Below are 17,729 nucleotides of genomic sequence, written 5' to 3' on the forward strand. Positions count from 1 at the left end.
CAACCTCCTGAATTACTGGGATTACAGGAGTGTGCCACTGTGCTGGACTTACATATAGTGTTTTAGTGACTACTTTAACACCTTTTCTCTTTTTAATGTGGGTTTTATCATACAAGGCTCATTGAAGGCTTTTTGAAATGAATTTTACCCAGTTCAGTCCATTTCAGACTTTAAGTAAACATTTTTGTTGCCACAGTGATAAGCTTCCTTATGTAGTTGAGAATTACACATTAGAAATTACTATGTGTCTTCAAAGGATAAAACTAAAATATATAAGCATAAGAATATTTCTCTTAAATCCTGATTCAGCATGTCTCTTTAATTATGTATTGCATATAAAGTTATTATAAAATTTCTTCTTTTAAATTTCTAATAAAGCTTCACCTTAAAACACCTCAATAGGTTATCTGTAGGTTATCAACAGGTTAATAGGTTTACCCATTACAGGCATTAACTGAAGGTCATCTGATATGAAATGGAATTGAAGCCTCATCCTTGATCCTAGTAGAGATCTTTATGATAGACTTGAAAAACTTCCCTAGCTTTAGGTCTGTCACTGCGGTAACCCATCCACCAGTAGGTTTAGGTTTGTGAGTATTTTTTTGCATACGTTCTAACTAATGGTCATGAGAAAGTTGTAATTGATAGCTTTTTTTTAAAAACAATCCAGAAGATGGGTTAAAAAAACTGGGTAGCTTTTTGGATGCAATACACTTGAGTTTAAACAAATAAATGATCTGATAGACCACATTAGTGGTATATAAATCTGTCTTAATAAGCTTACAGTGTGTAAAAATGATCAAGCCAAAGTAGGCTCTGTAATCAGATTATTATAGTATTCATTTCTGAACATCACATGCTTAGGAGATACAAACAAATTGGAGTATGGCCTGAAAAGAAACACGAAAAGCAAACATAACTTGAAGATCAGTTTAAGAAACTACGGTTATTTATCTAAGAAATAGATGGGGGGAATATACACTGTCAAACTAATATACTGTGAAGAGTTTTCTTCCAAAAGAAATATTACATTTTTTTATGACCACAATTTGGAAAACAGAGGTCACTGAAGTATCTCCAAGTACACAGACATTAGCTCTTTGTAAGGAAGAGCATTTTTCCTCACCATCACAAGTGCCTAAGTGGGAATGAAATATCATCTCAATATGTAAAGCAGAGGCTATTACACCCATAAAGTGGGATGTATTTGGAATTGAAGCTTTGGATCTTCCTAACCCAGAGGTTTTACTCTATGCTAAAGTATTTCTCCATATATCATGATTGTTTAGCCAAATATTATTAGATATTGTAATATAGAAGAAAGCAGTGAATCTCCATTAAAAAGACTTTTTTATGATGTAATATGGTCTTAAACCTAGATGTATAAAAATGAACTCACTATAACCCCATTTTTATTCCCTTGTTTGACTTCCTTATTTTTATCAAATGTAGACGAATAGGAAAAAAGAGAGGGAGAGAGAAAGAGAGACTCATTCTTTTTAAACCACTTCAAAGTAGAGTCAAATTCATGATTTTTTTTAAAGAAGCATGTTAATGTTCATCCCTTTAACTGCTTTTCCCTGCTAGTTCCACCATAAAATTCCAGAGCCTAAACTGCCCAAACATAAACAGGTCAATAGCCTCCTAACAAGAGCCCTCACTAGTGGTCTGTTCATTTTTATATTTTCTTAGAGATTCCACTATACTAATAATACATCCCTCAAATACTGATTTTACTTTACCTTATCCCTTTTCACTATAGAAAATTCCCTGTAAAATTTTGTTTTGACTTTAGAATTGGTTCAAACTAACAAAGATTAAAACTTCCCAAAACTTAACTTGTAATATCTATTAAATTTTGCCATTTTCCTTGTGAATTTTCTGGCATAGAACTGACAATGATCTTTCCTTTGGACATACAGATTTGATTATTTATTGTGCCTCCTGCATACATCCGTTCCCTAAACTTTAACCCTCATCTCTGTATATCTCCTTCTCCTGGATATTCTGAAGGTGGCTTACTTTCTCAATGGGCATTCCTTTGAGTAATTTAAACACATTTCCTTCTTATTTTTATAATAGGCACTATAATTGACACTATAATTGCATATTTGTGGTATATTCATGTTAAATAAAGTAGCACTCAATTTACTGTGCATCTGAGAGAAACTCCAGATATGTAACATAGCCCTGTTGATTTTTTAAACCAATGATATTGTTTACTGCACTCATCAAGCATAATTCTACAATAACATATTTTCTACAATATTTCACTCTAAAAAAATGTAGCAAATCTCTCGGTATCTTTAGGTAGGAGAAATGCTTCCATTAGGTGTTATAAAGCTGAAGAGGCAGGGAACAAGCTATCTACAAAGGAATTTAGAAAAGAAGTTTGAGTGGAAGCAGAATGAGCCACGGAGCATCTCAAACAGTTTGTTATTTTTAGCTGTGCCAAGAAATAGCTAATTTCATGCAAGAATTACCTCACACCTGACCCAGAGAAAAGACTGACTATCCTTTATATATATGGATACAATAGCAGAACTCTTTCATGCTTTAAAAATTAAGTAGGGAATAACATGAGAAAAAGAAGAAATACCTGTACAGCACTGAACAGTTTTGCTTTTCTTTTTAAATTCTCTTTCTTTTTAGTGGAGAGGGCAGACCTATTTGGAACAAGTAACAATAACAACAACAACAACAACAATAAAGGCTGTTAAAAGATTTAACAATTGGAAAGAACTGAAGTGACCATTTACCCAAGAATTTTTAAAGCTTTTTTCTCCGTGTTCCATTAGGAAACTAACTTTAGCAGGTATTAGTGAGACCCGCCCCCCAACCATTTATATTCAATTCAAACAATCCTTCATTTATCCTTTTATGTACATTAAAAAAAATCAATGTTCACAATTTTGATTGCTTTCTCAGCACTCTACTTATGGCCTGCCAGAGGACAGAAAATTGAAAGAGATTGTTTAGAAAGCTGGCAAGGGGGAGGAGAGTTGGAAATCAATTTTTTTCATCACCCTTGTCTCTTCCCAAAGGCTGCTTTTATTTTCAAACTCAGTTTTCTTCACATTCAGATGCAATTTCCCTGGTAATAAAGGCTTTAATCTATATTTCATAGATATTATTCAAATGAACACTGCTTTCCACTCTATACAAAATATAAGCTACATGTATCTCCTGACCTCATCCTTTCTCTTGTCCTTGCCCACTGGCCATGAGATTATATTTTTAAAGTACATCTGTTTATTCATTAATTCCAAAGATTAAATAGCAACATGAAGGCTTCTTGATCTTGCCTTTTAATATTGGAACTAGATTATTTTTTTTTACTAACAATGCATATTTCCATGTTAACAAAACAATCTTCTCCTCTTTTCCTTCTTGATTCAATTTGAACCCCACAGTTGTTCTTCTGAAGTACTCATAAAAGTCCTTGGTTTCTTTCATTCTGTCTCTGCAACTCCTGCTAAACTGAAACACAAACCTGTTGTGAAGCTACAATTTTGCTATCCCTCACCCTACTAGAGAAATGCACAAATCCTTTCAGGTGGGCATTACTGTCCAGTTCCACTGGATCTCCAAATTCCACTGTTCCTACAGAAGAGTTTCTCAGTCTTTCTCTTACTTGTCCTTTTCCCTCAAAACATTTGCCACTCTCCCTAAGATTCCTTTGATTGAAAATGTCAAATTTGTCTTGCTTCATCTGGCAGAGTTGGAAGCCACCAAGTATGATCACCCTCAACCTCCTACCACCTCTGGAAAGATATTTACATTATACACAACTGACTACATGCTCCTCCCCTCCGCATGTTCATGTAACTCCATTTTATTCTCAGATGTCTTCTTTTATGCTCATAGGATGAATTGTGATTTTTATCTCTTTCAATATCATCTCATAGCATGTACATTTATGCTTAAATTTGTCTCATTAACAAATTCTGCTCTCCCCCATCCAACCTGTGTTTACATATAGGTATTATTTAAATTCTATCTTCATGCTTATACAGATTTCTTAAAAGACCAATCTCTACCTATTTCCACATCTCCAATTTTTTTTCAACCTACTCTTGAGTTGATGGTATTCCCTCTAAGGTCATCAATGATCTCTCAGTTGTTTATGGAGTTTTAAAAATCTTTGGCCCTGTTCCTGTATTAACTTTTGCTTTTTACATGATAATACTTCTTCCTTTAGTGTCCACTGTGGCACACTTAGTTTGTTTTTTGGTATTTACTACTTTGTACTTTGTTATTTTCTCCTTTTTTCCTTTGCTTATCTCTGAATGTTGATCCTCAGGGTCCAACTCTCATTACTACTCTTATGCTATATAATATCCTTTTATAGTTTAATAACTCTCAGGTATTATTCACTTGTTAATGCTGCCAAACATCATATAAAACCAATTGCATATTTAAAATACACATATCTTTATTCCAAAAATGCCTTAAGATTTTCATTTTCCAAACCAAATTCATTTTCCTTTTCCTGGGAATATATGGTGCTTTGATATTCTCGCTGCTGGTTGCTGAGGCTTTTCACCCCATCATTAAAGTTAGAATATTGGCAGCCATCCTTGAATCTCCCATCTTCTACACATCTGATATTCCTGTAATTATCAGTGACTACTAAATTAACTAATCAGTGATTCTTAGCCTTAGTTGCTAACTAGGATCACCTAGGGAGCTTTAAAAATATCTTAGATCAATTAAAACAGAATCTTTGGGAGTAGAGTCTGGGAATCTGTTATTATAATGTACAGAGGGGTTTGGAAACTACTTTTCTTAATATCTTTCAAATATGTCACTTACATTTCACCTCTGTTACCACTGTTCCCTTCCACACCATCACTTAATGCAGGGTTCCTAATTGGCCACCCTGCCTTCAGTCTTTCCCTTCTCCAATCCATTGTCAGCCTGGACAGCCGGGGAACATTCTCAAATACAGAGACTACAAACCCCTCTCTCTAGTCTCTTCTGTTCCTACATATTCTATCCTGCCTAAGAAAACTTTCAGTAGTTTCCAATCAAAAAGGATCAAGTCCAAGTTCTTTAAGTAGATACATGAGACTTTATTTTAATTCATTCATCACTTGACACATTTTACCATTTGTTAACCATTCGCTGCTTTCCATAAAACAAAACTGCTCATTTTTCCGTTCATAAATAGATCTTTTCTTTCATTTATGTTTATGCTTATACATAGTCTTCTATCTAAAATGAAGCTTTTATGATTAATGGTTAATCCTATTAAAGTTATGTGTTGGTTTACTAATTGCTTTTTCCAACCAGGGTTGGCTGCCTTTCCTCAGTTTCTCATAATGATCTTTGCCTATAGAATTCACTGCTTTTACCCTTAGAGTTTATAAAGACCTCTTTTGTGCCTGCTTTCTATTTGGGAGCAATGACTGGTGCTTAATCATCTTTGCATTTTGTGGAGACTAGAGTAATTCTTGCCATATATTTGATGTTCAAAACAGGCTTATTGAATAAATGAACAGTTAAAAATTATAATTGATAAAATGTAAGATGCCTGATAGATTTTGTCTTTTAAAACAACCAAGAAGAGATTTAAAATAGAAAACAATTACGTTTTTGCACATTGACAATGGGAACTTATGAAGACTTTCTGTAGCATTGACAAATAAATCCATATTGTTGTTTTTAGATTTACTCTTGGAGGGAATTTGCTTCTTCTGATTTGCATATTCATTTAAGATCTTTTTATGCTTTATTTGGCTTTTTGAGTAGAAAAATGAATAGATAACTGGCCCATTTTTATATTAGTGTGACTAATAGTTACTCACATAATTACATTGCCTTTAACATTATAAATTAATCTCTTTGGGTTTACTATTTATATTTTTAAGGTTACAATCACCCTGGATAAACTTGCAAATTTCAGATTTTCCAAGCTGAGTGATAGGATCAGTACCAAGTTCCCCTTCAATGTTACTTTTGAATTTGTATTTTTTAATTAAAAAAACAACAACAAATTAAATGTTGTATTAGTTTGGTGTAAATCAAAATGCATGAATATTGTAGAGAAATTATCTACAAATTTAGTCAACTCATGTCTAATGTCACAAGTGATTGCTTGTAAATTTGGAGAAAGTAAGAAAAGAAAAACTGTACAGAAGACTAAATGTTTTGCCCAGGACAGTTTTTTTTTTAATGTCCTGTGTTTAAATACAGGAACATAATCACATAATCTGCATTTTCCCTGATGACACCACCTATGACACATATAATATTAATGCCAAAGGTTAATGTTTAGATAAAAAGTTTGTTAAGTACTCTTGCTCAGAGTCTCTCAATCAAGGCTTCACATGTGCTTATAGCCAATTTGCTCATATTATTCACATATTATTCATCTACTGGCTACTCTCATGCTTGCAAGACCTTTAGGCAGGAATCCCATCAATTCTCCTCATGTCAGGATCTTTTAGAGTACTTCTCTTACATAAGCAGACCTTATGCATACTCTCTGTAGGTTCAAATACCCATGCCTACCAGTAAGGTCCCATTCACTTTAAACTTCAGTACTGGAGACTGACTGATTTGCTCTCTGGAAATGAGCATAGTCTGTCTTTCTTTTTTCATTTTTAAAAAATTAAAATTGGTTCTTTTTAGTTATATATGAGAGCAGAATCCATTTTAATATAATTATACAAGCATGGAATATATCTTCTTCTTCTTATTATTATTTTGGTACTTGAAATCGAACTCAGCGGCACTGGACCACTGAGTCACATCCCCAGCCCTATCTTGTATTTTATTTAGTGACAGAGTATCATGGAGTTGCTTAGTGCCTTGCTGTTGCTGAGGCTGGCTTTGAATTCACAATTTTTCTGTCTCAGCCTCCCCAGCTGCTGGGATTACAGGCTTGTACCACAGTGTGTGGATTAGAATTGCATTTTTATGGATATACAAGGTGGTGGGATTCATTGTGTTTTTATAAATATACATGGGAAAACTATATCACATTCATTCCACTGTCTTTCTGTTGCTTATGCCACCTCTCTTCCCTCCATTCCCCATTGTCTAATATATTTCACATCTATTCTCCCCTTCACCTCCCTCTCACCTCCCCCTCACCCCCTTATTGATGGTTAGCTACAACTTATCAGAGAAAACATTATACTGTTGGATTTTTGGGACTAGCTTACTTCACTTAGCAAGGTAGTCTCCAGATCCATCCAATTGTTTAGCAGACTCTTTCACCCTGGAACACTACTGCTTATGTTCTGAGGATCACAAAGTCTCCTTAAGATAACATTTTTTTTGTGCTCTTATTTATGGTCCCTCAGTGTTTTAGTTATCTTTTTGGCTGCTGTGAATAAAAGACCTGACAAGAACAACTGTAGAAAAGGAAAAGTTTTTTTGAGGGCTCACAGAGGTCTTAGTCCATCGACAAGCAGGCTCCATTCCTTGCTTGGGGCTCCAGATGGGTTAGAACATCATGGTGGAAGAGTGTGGTGGAGTGAAGCAACTCACCTTATGATCAGAAAGCAGAAAGAGAGTACACTCACCAAATACTATATATATATATATATATATATATATATATATATATATATATATATACACACACACACACATATATATATACACATATATATACACATATATGTGTGTATAAACTATTTATATACTATATATATGTATATACTGTTATATATAAATATACCACATATATGTGTGTATATACACAAAGCAGTCTGCTAATCATGCCAGCACAGTAAAAATAGTAGACAATGTATATCTCCCATACATACATCTATATGTATAACAATATGCCATAAAACTTGTCATTTCTATCCACTTGATATGATGGATACCACATATTACAGACAGAGCCATTTTCTCATTCTCATCTCTTTCAGTTACAAAAAGAATGACAGGTGCTATAACCTGTGTTTGACTTATTCTACACTTATATAGACATGAATATGAGTAATCTATTTAGCTAAATTGTTCCCTTAAGTCAACTTTTGGCTTTGTGCAGAAAAATCTTCTATAAATTGTTTCAATTCTTTTTTGATTTACTTTAAAGGTGATCCAATAAGATTTTGTGTTTTTTGCAGTCTCACCTTAGGAAATGTTACTAAAAATAAAAAAGACATGGATGAGTGAAGAATATATGGAGAAGTCAGCACTTTTATATATCAATGAAATGTAAAAATGAGAAACGATTTAATTATTCACATAGAAATAATGAAATAGAAACAAAATTACTTACTGAACCATATTTTATCACTTATTGCAAAGAACACAATCTTCTGTTTTCAACAAGTGACAATTTTAACCATCTGAATTTGGGGCTGTGGAGTAAAGCATGTTTAAACAATTTAGGATCTTTTGTAGTAATAATCACAGTACTAAAAGGCTTACTTGCTAGAAACTGATTAGAAGGGCTGAGAAACACCTAATCTGGCTAATTGGTTAAAGAAAGATTAGAAAGAAGCAATGCAAAAGATCACATGGAGAAGCCCAAGGTGTAGCAAATATATCCAACACTATCAACTGTAATGGAAAAAAAGTTTCAAAGTACGAAAATCCAGAGCAATTGTTAGTAGCATGTGTAGTACAAGTGAAATAAATAGAACGAAATGAAAGGCGTTTGTTTAATCTATGATCTTGTTGAAAGATGGGTCCCAGTACCGTAGTTTTTTCATTTTAAGACTAGCCAGATGTATGCCTTTTTTATGGGCATAAGGGATGGAGCCACAGAAAAAGATTAAACATGTTGAACGAGAATGGCAGATACAGGTTGTTTTTAAAATGGAAAGACATCTATGTAGTGTAAAAGTGACTCAGAAAATACAACAGCTGAGTTCTCTTCAGTCATTTACACATTTGCTTGTAGGAATAAAAAGATGCAACATTCCCATTGTCTACTATTTTCACTGGGCCCCCATGATTAGCAGACTCTTGGCCCACCCTGTTAACTACTTGCTTTTCCATCAGCCTCATGTTTGATCTGGAATCCTTCTAGAACTAATAGTAAAAGGGAAACACTCATAAATTTAGGAAGTTTTAGTTGGCAATCAGGTTTTATCCTTAGCCTACTCGATGTGGGGTTTATCCTTCATTTTAGAAGCTTGGTGAATGTTGCTCTTTTTAGATAGCCAACAAGAACTACTGCCTTAGACCTGTTTGGCTGCTGTCCTGGGTAGAAGAGTTTGGCAGCCCTAGGGAGATGGATTTCTTAAGCTTGGGACCCGCCCAGAGTAGAGAAGCAACACCCTTCCAGCCTCTACTCTGTTGCTATGAAACAAAAGACTAGGAAGGTGAGCAAAGCAGGAAGTCCCGCCTTTTAGCCCCCGTCGGCTTTGGCTCCCGCTCCCTATGCTCACGCCCACCTTCCCACCACTCATTGGTTAACAACGTAGGGCATTGCCTCTCTTCTTCCATCTCCTTTCCCTTTTCCACTTTGGTTCCCAGGCAAGTCCAGGAGTATTTTCCTCCGAGTTTCTTTCCATTTGGGACCTGCGATGAGCGGGCCTTCCTTTCGGGCCATTGTGTACTGTGGAGGACGTGGACCCGGCGGTAGTGCGAGCAGGACGGGCGCCTCACATCTATTGGCTTATCCCGCTGTCGGGCAGAGCGCCGGCTCGCGGGATTGGCTCACTGGGGCGCGGCCCCTCCCTCAGCTCCGCCCCGCGCCTGAGTCTCTGTGTATGTTACTGGGGTGGGGTGTCCTGCGAGTGGTCTCCTCCTCCAGCTAGTGCTGCTGCGGCCTCCCCGAGAGTCGGGCGGGAGGGGAGAGCGGGTGTGGATTTGTCTTGACGGTAATTGTTGCGCTTCCACGTCTCGGTGGCGGAGCTCTAGGTTGCCCCTTCCCCGGGAGCGTGCTATTACGGCGATTACACATTCCCTGTCTGGGCGACCCAAGCACCCGGGGCTGCGTGCGCGTAGAGTGGGACCCGCGCACACGCGTGGCTCGGGACAGCACGGCGCCGAAAGGCGAGGAGGGAAGGGGGCGCTGGGGAGGCTCGACGCTTTTTTCTGGCCCGAGGGCCCTGGGTAGCCAGGCGTCTGCTATAGAGGAAGAGGGGACAGCCCCGGATTCTAGTCGCTGTTGCCTCTGCTGTCCACAGTTTGAAGTGGTGTATTTAAAGACCGGAACCGGGCAGGCCTGGGGGGGGGGGGAGGAGAAAGAGGGAGCAAAGGGAGACTGGAGGCTGGGATTGCAGACTGCCTGGGAGGTGCGTCCTCCGGGTCGCCGAGCGCGTAGCGCCGGAGGCAGACGGGACTGCGGGGCGCTGGAGGAGCTACGGGATACTTTGTCCGCTTTCCGTTCGTCTTTCTCCCCAGCTGGGATTGGAGAGTGGCAGAGAAGAGGCCTGAGCAGGGTGGGGGCATAGACGTCCTGAAACAAAGCTTCGGATCTACCCCATCCCTCTTGGGTGAGACTGTAGGCAAGGAGGGAAAGAAGTGAACTCTGCTTTCCCTACCCGCTCTGTCAGTTTCTCACTCGCTTTTTAGAAATGGGCTATTTGTTTTTCGGTTTATTTGGCTCTTGGGAATAACTATTCACAGCTTTGGTTTAGAGAACCGTGTGTTCCTATGTCGGTACTAGGTGGTTTTAGCGGGGGAAATCCAAATCCTAAGCCTTTGTTGATAACAGACGTGTCCCTTATGCTTGTGCAGAACGCTCTTTACATTTATATAACTTGCCAAAGTCTAGCAAAGTGAAAGTGAGGTTTCTAAGTGAGGCTTCCAAAATGTATTCTAGCGGTTACAGTTGTTCTGGTGTTTTGAATTGGGATGAAGACAGAAGGGGAGAACATTGTGTTCCCATGTAGAATAAGGAAACCTATTTAAGTTGTGGTGTTGTTAAGAGTTGGGTTAGTTAAGCTTTAGCTATTTGAAACTTGAGGATGCATCCTTAACGCTTAGTATTCTAAAAGCAAATCTAGGGTTATTGCTCTAAATTTATTTTGTGTTGAGATGGAGAATGTAATTTCACTCCATTATTGAAAAGTTGAATCTGGGATCCTTGGTTTTACTCTCATTGATGGAGGAGAATGTAGTAGTTACAAGTTAGCTTGTTCAGCTTTCTTTGAGTAAATATTGTCATACCCAACTAACTTTTCTTCTCCTTCTCCTTTTCCTTCTTCTTCTTCTATCTGCCTTTCAAAGAACTTTGATTCCAGATGGCAAATTCTATGAATGGCAGAAACCCTGGTGGTCGAGGAGGAAATCCCCGAAAAGGGCGAATTTTGGGTTTTATTGATGCTATCCAGGATGCAGTTGGGCCCCCTAAGCAAGCTGCAGCTGATCGTAGGACTGTGGAGAAAACTTGGAAACTCATGGACAAAGTGGTAAGTGGAATAGTGCCCAGGCATGGCCCTGTTCACCCTGAATATGGTTTCTCAAGCTTTATTTATACATGCTATTAATTAATAATAATTATCATGAGGGCAGTAATCTTTTTTTGTGTGGACCATTTTTCTTCCTTCATTCTGTATGTTTTGAAAAGCAGGATTTAGAGCAAAGACTTGTTTTGTTTTTTTTTTTTACACTTTTTGTCCTACTCTACAAGGTTCAGAGTTCCTCTATATGACTCAGATATGCAAAGTTTTTACCATTGGCTGATTTTATGGGTGTATGGCCACAGTATGGTTTAGAAGTGTTTGTTCAGTCTTATGTGAGGTTGTGTTGCTCTTAGATAACAAAATAGTACATACAATATAAGAAAAGTCTCTGATGGAGCATGTAGGACACCACTTGTGTGATACTGAGAATGTTTACTGGGGAAAGAACCAGATTAGTCTTTAAGTGAGGAGGCAGTATTTGAGAGAGTTTCCATTTTGATCTTTGAGAATTTGTCTTTATTAAGAAACTTTTTTTTATGGTATACTTACAGTTTCTTTCATCTACTATTCCATTTTGAAACAGGAAACCTTTTCCATTGCACATTGTTTATTGTGAAAGGAAAATTTACGTTGGGGGTGGTGGGGCTGAGTGTGTTAGAAACTTCTGTGGTTTCTGCTTGTTGCTTTCAGATGAACTCTATAATTTCACAAGAAGAAATCAAACTGGATGTCAGTTCTTGGAGAAATCAAGTTAAAGAGGCAACCTGACCACCATATAGGGATATACTGTAAAACTGTAGCTATCAGTACTAAGTAGGTTTATGAAATAAATATGATTAAGATATAGCTTCCTGCTTTATAAAAATTAAAGAGTTTCTGTTTTTAAAGCAGTAACATTGTCCCTACATTTTTGTAGCACTTATGATATTATTCCATAGATATTTGGGATTAATTGTAACTTAGTTTATCCAGGACTTTTGATACCTTTATGACTGTAGAAATGGAGTTTTAAAAAAAAATCTTTCTTTGTAAGGATGTACTAAATCCTACATGAAATTATATGGCAACATTCACCTTTGCTTGGTTTGTTACTCTGTGCAAATATTGGCTACAAAAAAGCCACTGTCAGTAGTATTGGCAACACCGGCAAGTGCCAAGATTTCCTTTATTTTCTTTTATCCTATGGAAGTACAGATAAGATAGATGAATGATGGGCCTATCATCCTATGACTAATGGTGTTAAATGCAGAGCCAAAATATTTCCACCAGAAAAATATCCTTACTTTGGGGCTTCAGTGTGACCTATTTAAGCTTCTGCCAATTTATTCAAATTGTTATATTAAAGTGCTCCAGACAGAATGATGTCATAGTGTCAGAACATTGCAACCTGCTGCTTAGGGTCAGGTTTTGGTTTTAACATTGGATACTTAAGAATGAAGAGTATGTAGTAGGAAAATTGCATTTATTTGGCAGGCACAATACTCTCTTTGCTTTTATAAAGAGTATGCCTTTGAAGGTCATTCTAGTTACCTAAATCTTTAGTTGGGGTAAGAGAAGGAATTCAAGCTTTTCCTCTAATATGTTATGTAAATGGTCAACAAATAAATCAGCTTTTATAGGGGAGTCTATTCTCTGTCCACACCCCTTCATTGAGTGCTCAAAATTTGAATATTTGTGATGCAGGTTAGAATAGCTAATAAAGATTTATATAAGGAAGTGGTGAGCTATAGTTACAGTAAAGTCATTATTGAAACAGTAAAAACAATGGTATGCATAATTTTAGTCTATATGTGGTTGTTAACATAAGCTTTGTCTGCTTTTAATTATTTCACCATAAGTTATGGTTAAAATGGATAGTTATTTGATGGTTCAACATCTGCCATTGTTTGTTTTATTAATCCTTTTGTGGGTTTAGGTTTAGCTTTTGTAGTTGAGGAACTTGACTCAAAAAGATATTGATTATCCAGAGTCTCTACTTAGTGGGATGTGGGTGTGGGTATTGGCAAGGGTGCTTTATTGTGGCTTTCCCTATTTATCTTCATTATTTGTCAAAGATGAAAATGGTGAATGCATCTGTGGGCTTTGTGGAAAAAAATCACAAATTGTCATAAAAGCATTCAATATGTTTATTTCTTCTCCATCACATAATAATAGAAAGGCACTGGTACTTACTAATTAGCACTATATTTTATTGAAGTGGTAAGGTGGAAGCATCCTCCTCATGTGTTTATCTTATTTGTCAGAGGTAAGGGAAGTAGTACATGTAAGCATGTATCAATGTTGTCTTGATGATTGCATCAGGAACTTTTTTATTAGTCCAGAAATTAATCCCTTGGCACATTCCCTGTTTTTTTTTTTTTTGTTTGTTTGTTTATTTTTCTCTTAAATATCTGTATTAGCATGAGTTTAGCCTGTCAATTAGAGAAAATAGTGACTTTCAGGTCTAATTGGTTGTTAAGGAAAAGGCAAGATTAAGTGTGTAGTTAGCACCTTTTTTTTTTTTCTTTTTAGGGCAGATCTTTGAGGTATAATATAACTACGAAGTACAATAACTTTACAGGGGATAACGAAGCAGTCTTAAACCATCAGAGAAACATCTAGGCAGTGTATGGTTTCATCATATCTTGGCCTGTAGAATTTCAAATGATCAATTGAGAGAATCCAGTTCCAACTTATTGTTCTGTTTTCAGAGTGCAGGCTTTTTCTCCAAGGTCACTTGAGAGTAGAAGAGAGTAATTGCTCAGTTGTGTTTCTTGTAAAATGTAGAATGTTTTGTAACAACATCAATAGCACAGAGTTAGCATACTACGTGTACTGAGAAAAAGAATAGTAGCATATCCCAAAGCATCAAATTTATACACACTGTCTGGCCTTAACTGTGTGTATCAGTTTAGGTCAATAGCTGACCCAAGATCTCTCACATTTGTGGTGCCTTTTTAATTCTGAGACAGAACTATTACTCATGAATGTAAACCTAGGTTCAGATACATTCAAAATGAAATGTGGAGTTGATTCCAAAGTTATTGCAAAGACAGACTTTTAAAAACACTTAATAAGCATTTGTTGAGGTCCTACTTTGTTTCTACTAAGTGCTTATTTCTGAGCATGCAAAGCTAGATAAAACATAGCCTTGCCCTTGGCCTGTCCAGAAACTCAGAGAATAGCACCAGAGTCAGGCACGTACATGGATAATTGCCATATAGTGTGTAAAGGACTGTAATACAGGCAGACCCAAGCGAAGTATAGTAGAAGCAGAGTGGAGAACAGCCACCTTGTTTTTCTGGCCACTATTCAGATAGTTTTATGTCTATATTCTGCTAGCCATTGCCTTTTAAGAACAGCATTGTTGTGCCTTTATTGGAAATGCTGAGGTGAAGGTAAGGAAATGATTGCTAATCATTATGGTCGAAATCATAATTTATTAATATGAGGTTCCTGAGTGTGGTTTTCACAAGAGTCTTAGCCAGGTGATGGAAAGCAGAAGAAACAATTTTCTATCTAATAGATGCTAAATGTACGGAGCATACATGGATGCTCGGGAAATTAGAAAATAATTAATTAATGCTAAAGAGCAAAGCAAGTTGAGTACCCACCTACGTTTTTGTCTTGCTGTCCTTGTCATTTATTTGGAAATTACATTACTGAAAGAGTTTTAAAAGCATTGAAAAAAGTGATGATGCCAAATAGACTTTTCCAGCCGTTTACTTCTCGTACATTTAGTACATTTGTCAAAATTAAAATATAATTCATTCTCTCTTATAATTTCACTGTGACCAGATATATTTCAAAGTTTGAAATCAAAGATGCTTAGGTTATATACAAATATTTTTAAAGTGTAAAAGTTTGTTTTTAAGTTGAATTTTTTCACACTTCTAAAAAATATTTTTCATGGAGTGAAAGTGAGATTTTTAGATGCTTTATGTTTGTTGATTTTGAGCCTCTCACCTTCCTAGGGACTTGATATGGCATATCATTTATTTGAGTTATTATTCTTCAAATATTTCCTTTTCTTCATTGAGGTTGTTCTGCCTTAGCAGAATCCTGGGCCCTGATAGACTTGGAAAGGGGATAGTTGCACATTAAGTGTCTGGACAACTTTGTTAGGATCCAGTTAGATTTTGAATTGTTGCTGAGATAAATGAAGTGATCCCAAAGTTTGCTACTTGTGATTTCTAGGAAAACCTTCAATTGATGAAATAAAAGATTTAAAGGACTCCTACCAGGAGTTACCATGGTTTATTCCAGTGATAGAAGACCTACTATAGAATGAATGCTTCAATCAGTTGGTAATCTTTTAACTGCAAATTTTCACTAGAATTGAATTGACTTCCTTTCTTTCAAATGTTGCTTTATGTGCTATGACTTCTTCCTTCATTTATTAAATCCCAACTGTAAAAAGATAGATGTTTCTAAATAACTATGCCATACAGTAGAATGTCATAAGTGTGCTGTGGCACAGAATGTGGTGGAGGTGATGTTGCTTGCTGAGAGTGAAAAGCTGGTGTAGAAGGAATCATGAATCTGGTACTGTCTAGGTGTGTTTTTGGATTATAATGAAGTAGTGGGCATCCTAGGCTGAAAGGGTAATAAGCGATTGTTGAGTGAAGTTTTGACTGCTTTGAGAATTTGGATTTAATGTATTTGATAGGAAGATAATCACTGAAGTATTTCGTACAGGGAGAGGAAAAATTAGCACTATCCCTTGATATCTTACTCTTTACATTATGAAGATTGGATACTGAAGGCAGGAAAATGATGAAGAAGAATTAAAGCAGTGTGGGTAAGAAATCATCAAGGGTTGGCCTGGAGAATTGACAGTAGTTACAGCAAGTATTGGTTCAGAAGTGGAAGACATTTTGGAGGTAAAATCTACGTGACCCTTCAGGGTTAGTATATGAAAGAAAAGCTGAAGTGAAAGTGACTCTTGAGGTTTTCAGCCTAGTTGACTTTGAAGGCGGTGATGCCCTTAATGAGATAAGGAACATAGGAAGGAAAAGAGGAAGCATGGGGGTTGGCCTATAACTTTGTTTGGGGCCATGCTGACTGAATTTGACCTCCCAGAGTGAAATCCATTTTGAAGTCAGAATGAGTGTGCAGTTCCAAAAAGAAGTTGGAACTAGAGACCTGTATTTGGTAGATGTGTCCATAGGTTAGCATCTCAGTCTTTAGAACTGCAGTAGATTTCTTATGCAGGGAAGAGAGTCAGACACAAAACCAGAGAAGCAAAATTTTGGAGCATAGGGAGTGTAATTAGATGGTAATAAAGGAAAGAGAATCCTACAGAGAACAGGGATAAGAAAGGTAGAAAAATAATTGGGGTATATTGATTTCTTGGGGAGAAACAACATTCAGAAGAAAGTAGTTTCAAGTTCTGATAACAGTAAGTTCAAGTTCAGGTAGAGAAAACCAAACAGCAAAAAGTATGGACTCATTGAATTTCATAACTCAAGGCCATTGTTGATCTTTATAGAGTAACTTCACTTATATGATGAGGTTATATAAAATGAGTAAATCATTTAAAAATTATTCTGGAGTTGTAACAACTGATAAATAGGAAGAAAGTTTTGACTGAGAATTTAAGGAGAGTTGAAACTAACTTGTGGAGTGTGTGTGACAGGGTTCATGATAGGAGAGGTTATAGATTGATGAGAAGGAAAGAATGATCTAAGATGTAAGGGAAGGAGAAATAACAGAAGAAGCAGTATCCTAGATTATAATGTGGGAGGGAAAAGCTAGGAATAAGTAGCAGAGTTAACAAGTAGCAGATAAATGTAACTTCCACTTAGGCAAGAAGGAAGTGAAGGAATAAACAGAGAAGTTTTGAAAGAATTTGTAAGTTTTATGTTGGATTATTAGGAAGTAAATGAAGGCATATGATTTGTAATTTTAAGCCATATTAATATTGTATATTATAGAATAGACATTATATATTCTAGCCAATCTTTTAGGTATTAACTGGGTAAATAAGTAAAAAGTTGAAATGAAAATCTGTTTTCATCTTTTATATTAAGATCATCTTATATGCTGTGTGACTTTAATAGTACTACCATGCAATTTTTATGTACTGTTTATTAAATTTTGTTTCTTAAAAATGTTTTTATAGATTGTTAATTTTTTCCCTGGAAATGAAAATGTATTTTAGTAATATTCAATATTTTATAGCTTTTTAGCATATTAATATTTAAATAATTGTTAAGGTCACTCTTATAACAATAGATTTTAAAAGTAATTATTAATGTTCTACCTGTTAAAAGATTGGGTACTTTATCCCCCAAATGCTAGATGATTCTATGTGGTATGACCTAGGCTTAGACATACTTTCTGCATAGAACATTCTAGACTTTTTAAAGTTTTCAGGTAGCATGAAGAACTTTATCAGTCAAAAGAATTTTTAAAAATCAT

At 36.2% G+C, this 17,729-nt stretch overlaps 1 protein-coding gene across 5 annotated transcripts in view; it reads left to right on the top strand.

Annotated features, from left to right (window-relative positions):
• Window positions 1-9,663: 9,663 nt before the first annotated feature.
• Window positions 9,664-17,729, top strand: part of Cblb (Cbl proto-oncogene B) — a 203,276-nt gene continuing 195,210 nt past the window's right edge. For 2 of the 5 annotated variants that reach the window (XM_015478558.2, XM_015478561.2), the window contains exons 1-2: window positions 9,664-9,797; window positions 11,152-11,333. In XM_015478558.2, coding sequence (XP_015334044.1) covers window positions 11,166-11,333 — 168 coding nt within the window. In that variant the 5' untranslated portion in view covers window positions 9,664-9,797; window positions 11,152-11,165. Of the gene's footprint in view, window positions 9,798-10,163; window positions 10,416-11,151; window positions 11,334-17,729 lie in introns of those variants that run through there. The other 3 variants (XM_015478560.2, XM_048803377.1, XM_048803376.1) reach the window with 2 other exon arrangements.

This window comes from Marmota marmota, unplaced genomic scaffold, assembly GCF_001458135.2.
Source record: "Marmota marmota marmota unplaced genomic scaffold, marMar, whole genome shotgun sequence".
In the NCBI taxonomy this organism is placed as follows: domain Eukaryota; kingdom Metazoa; phylum Chordata; class Mammalia; order Rodentia; family Sciuridae; genus Marmota; species Marmota marmota.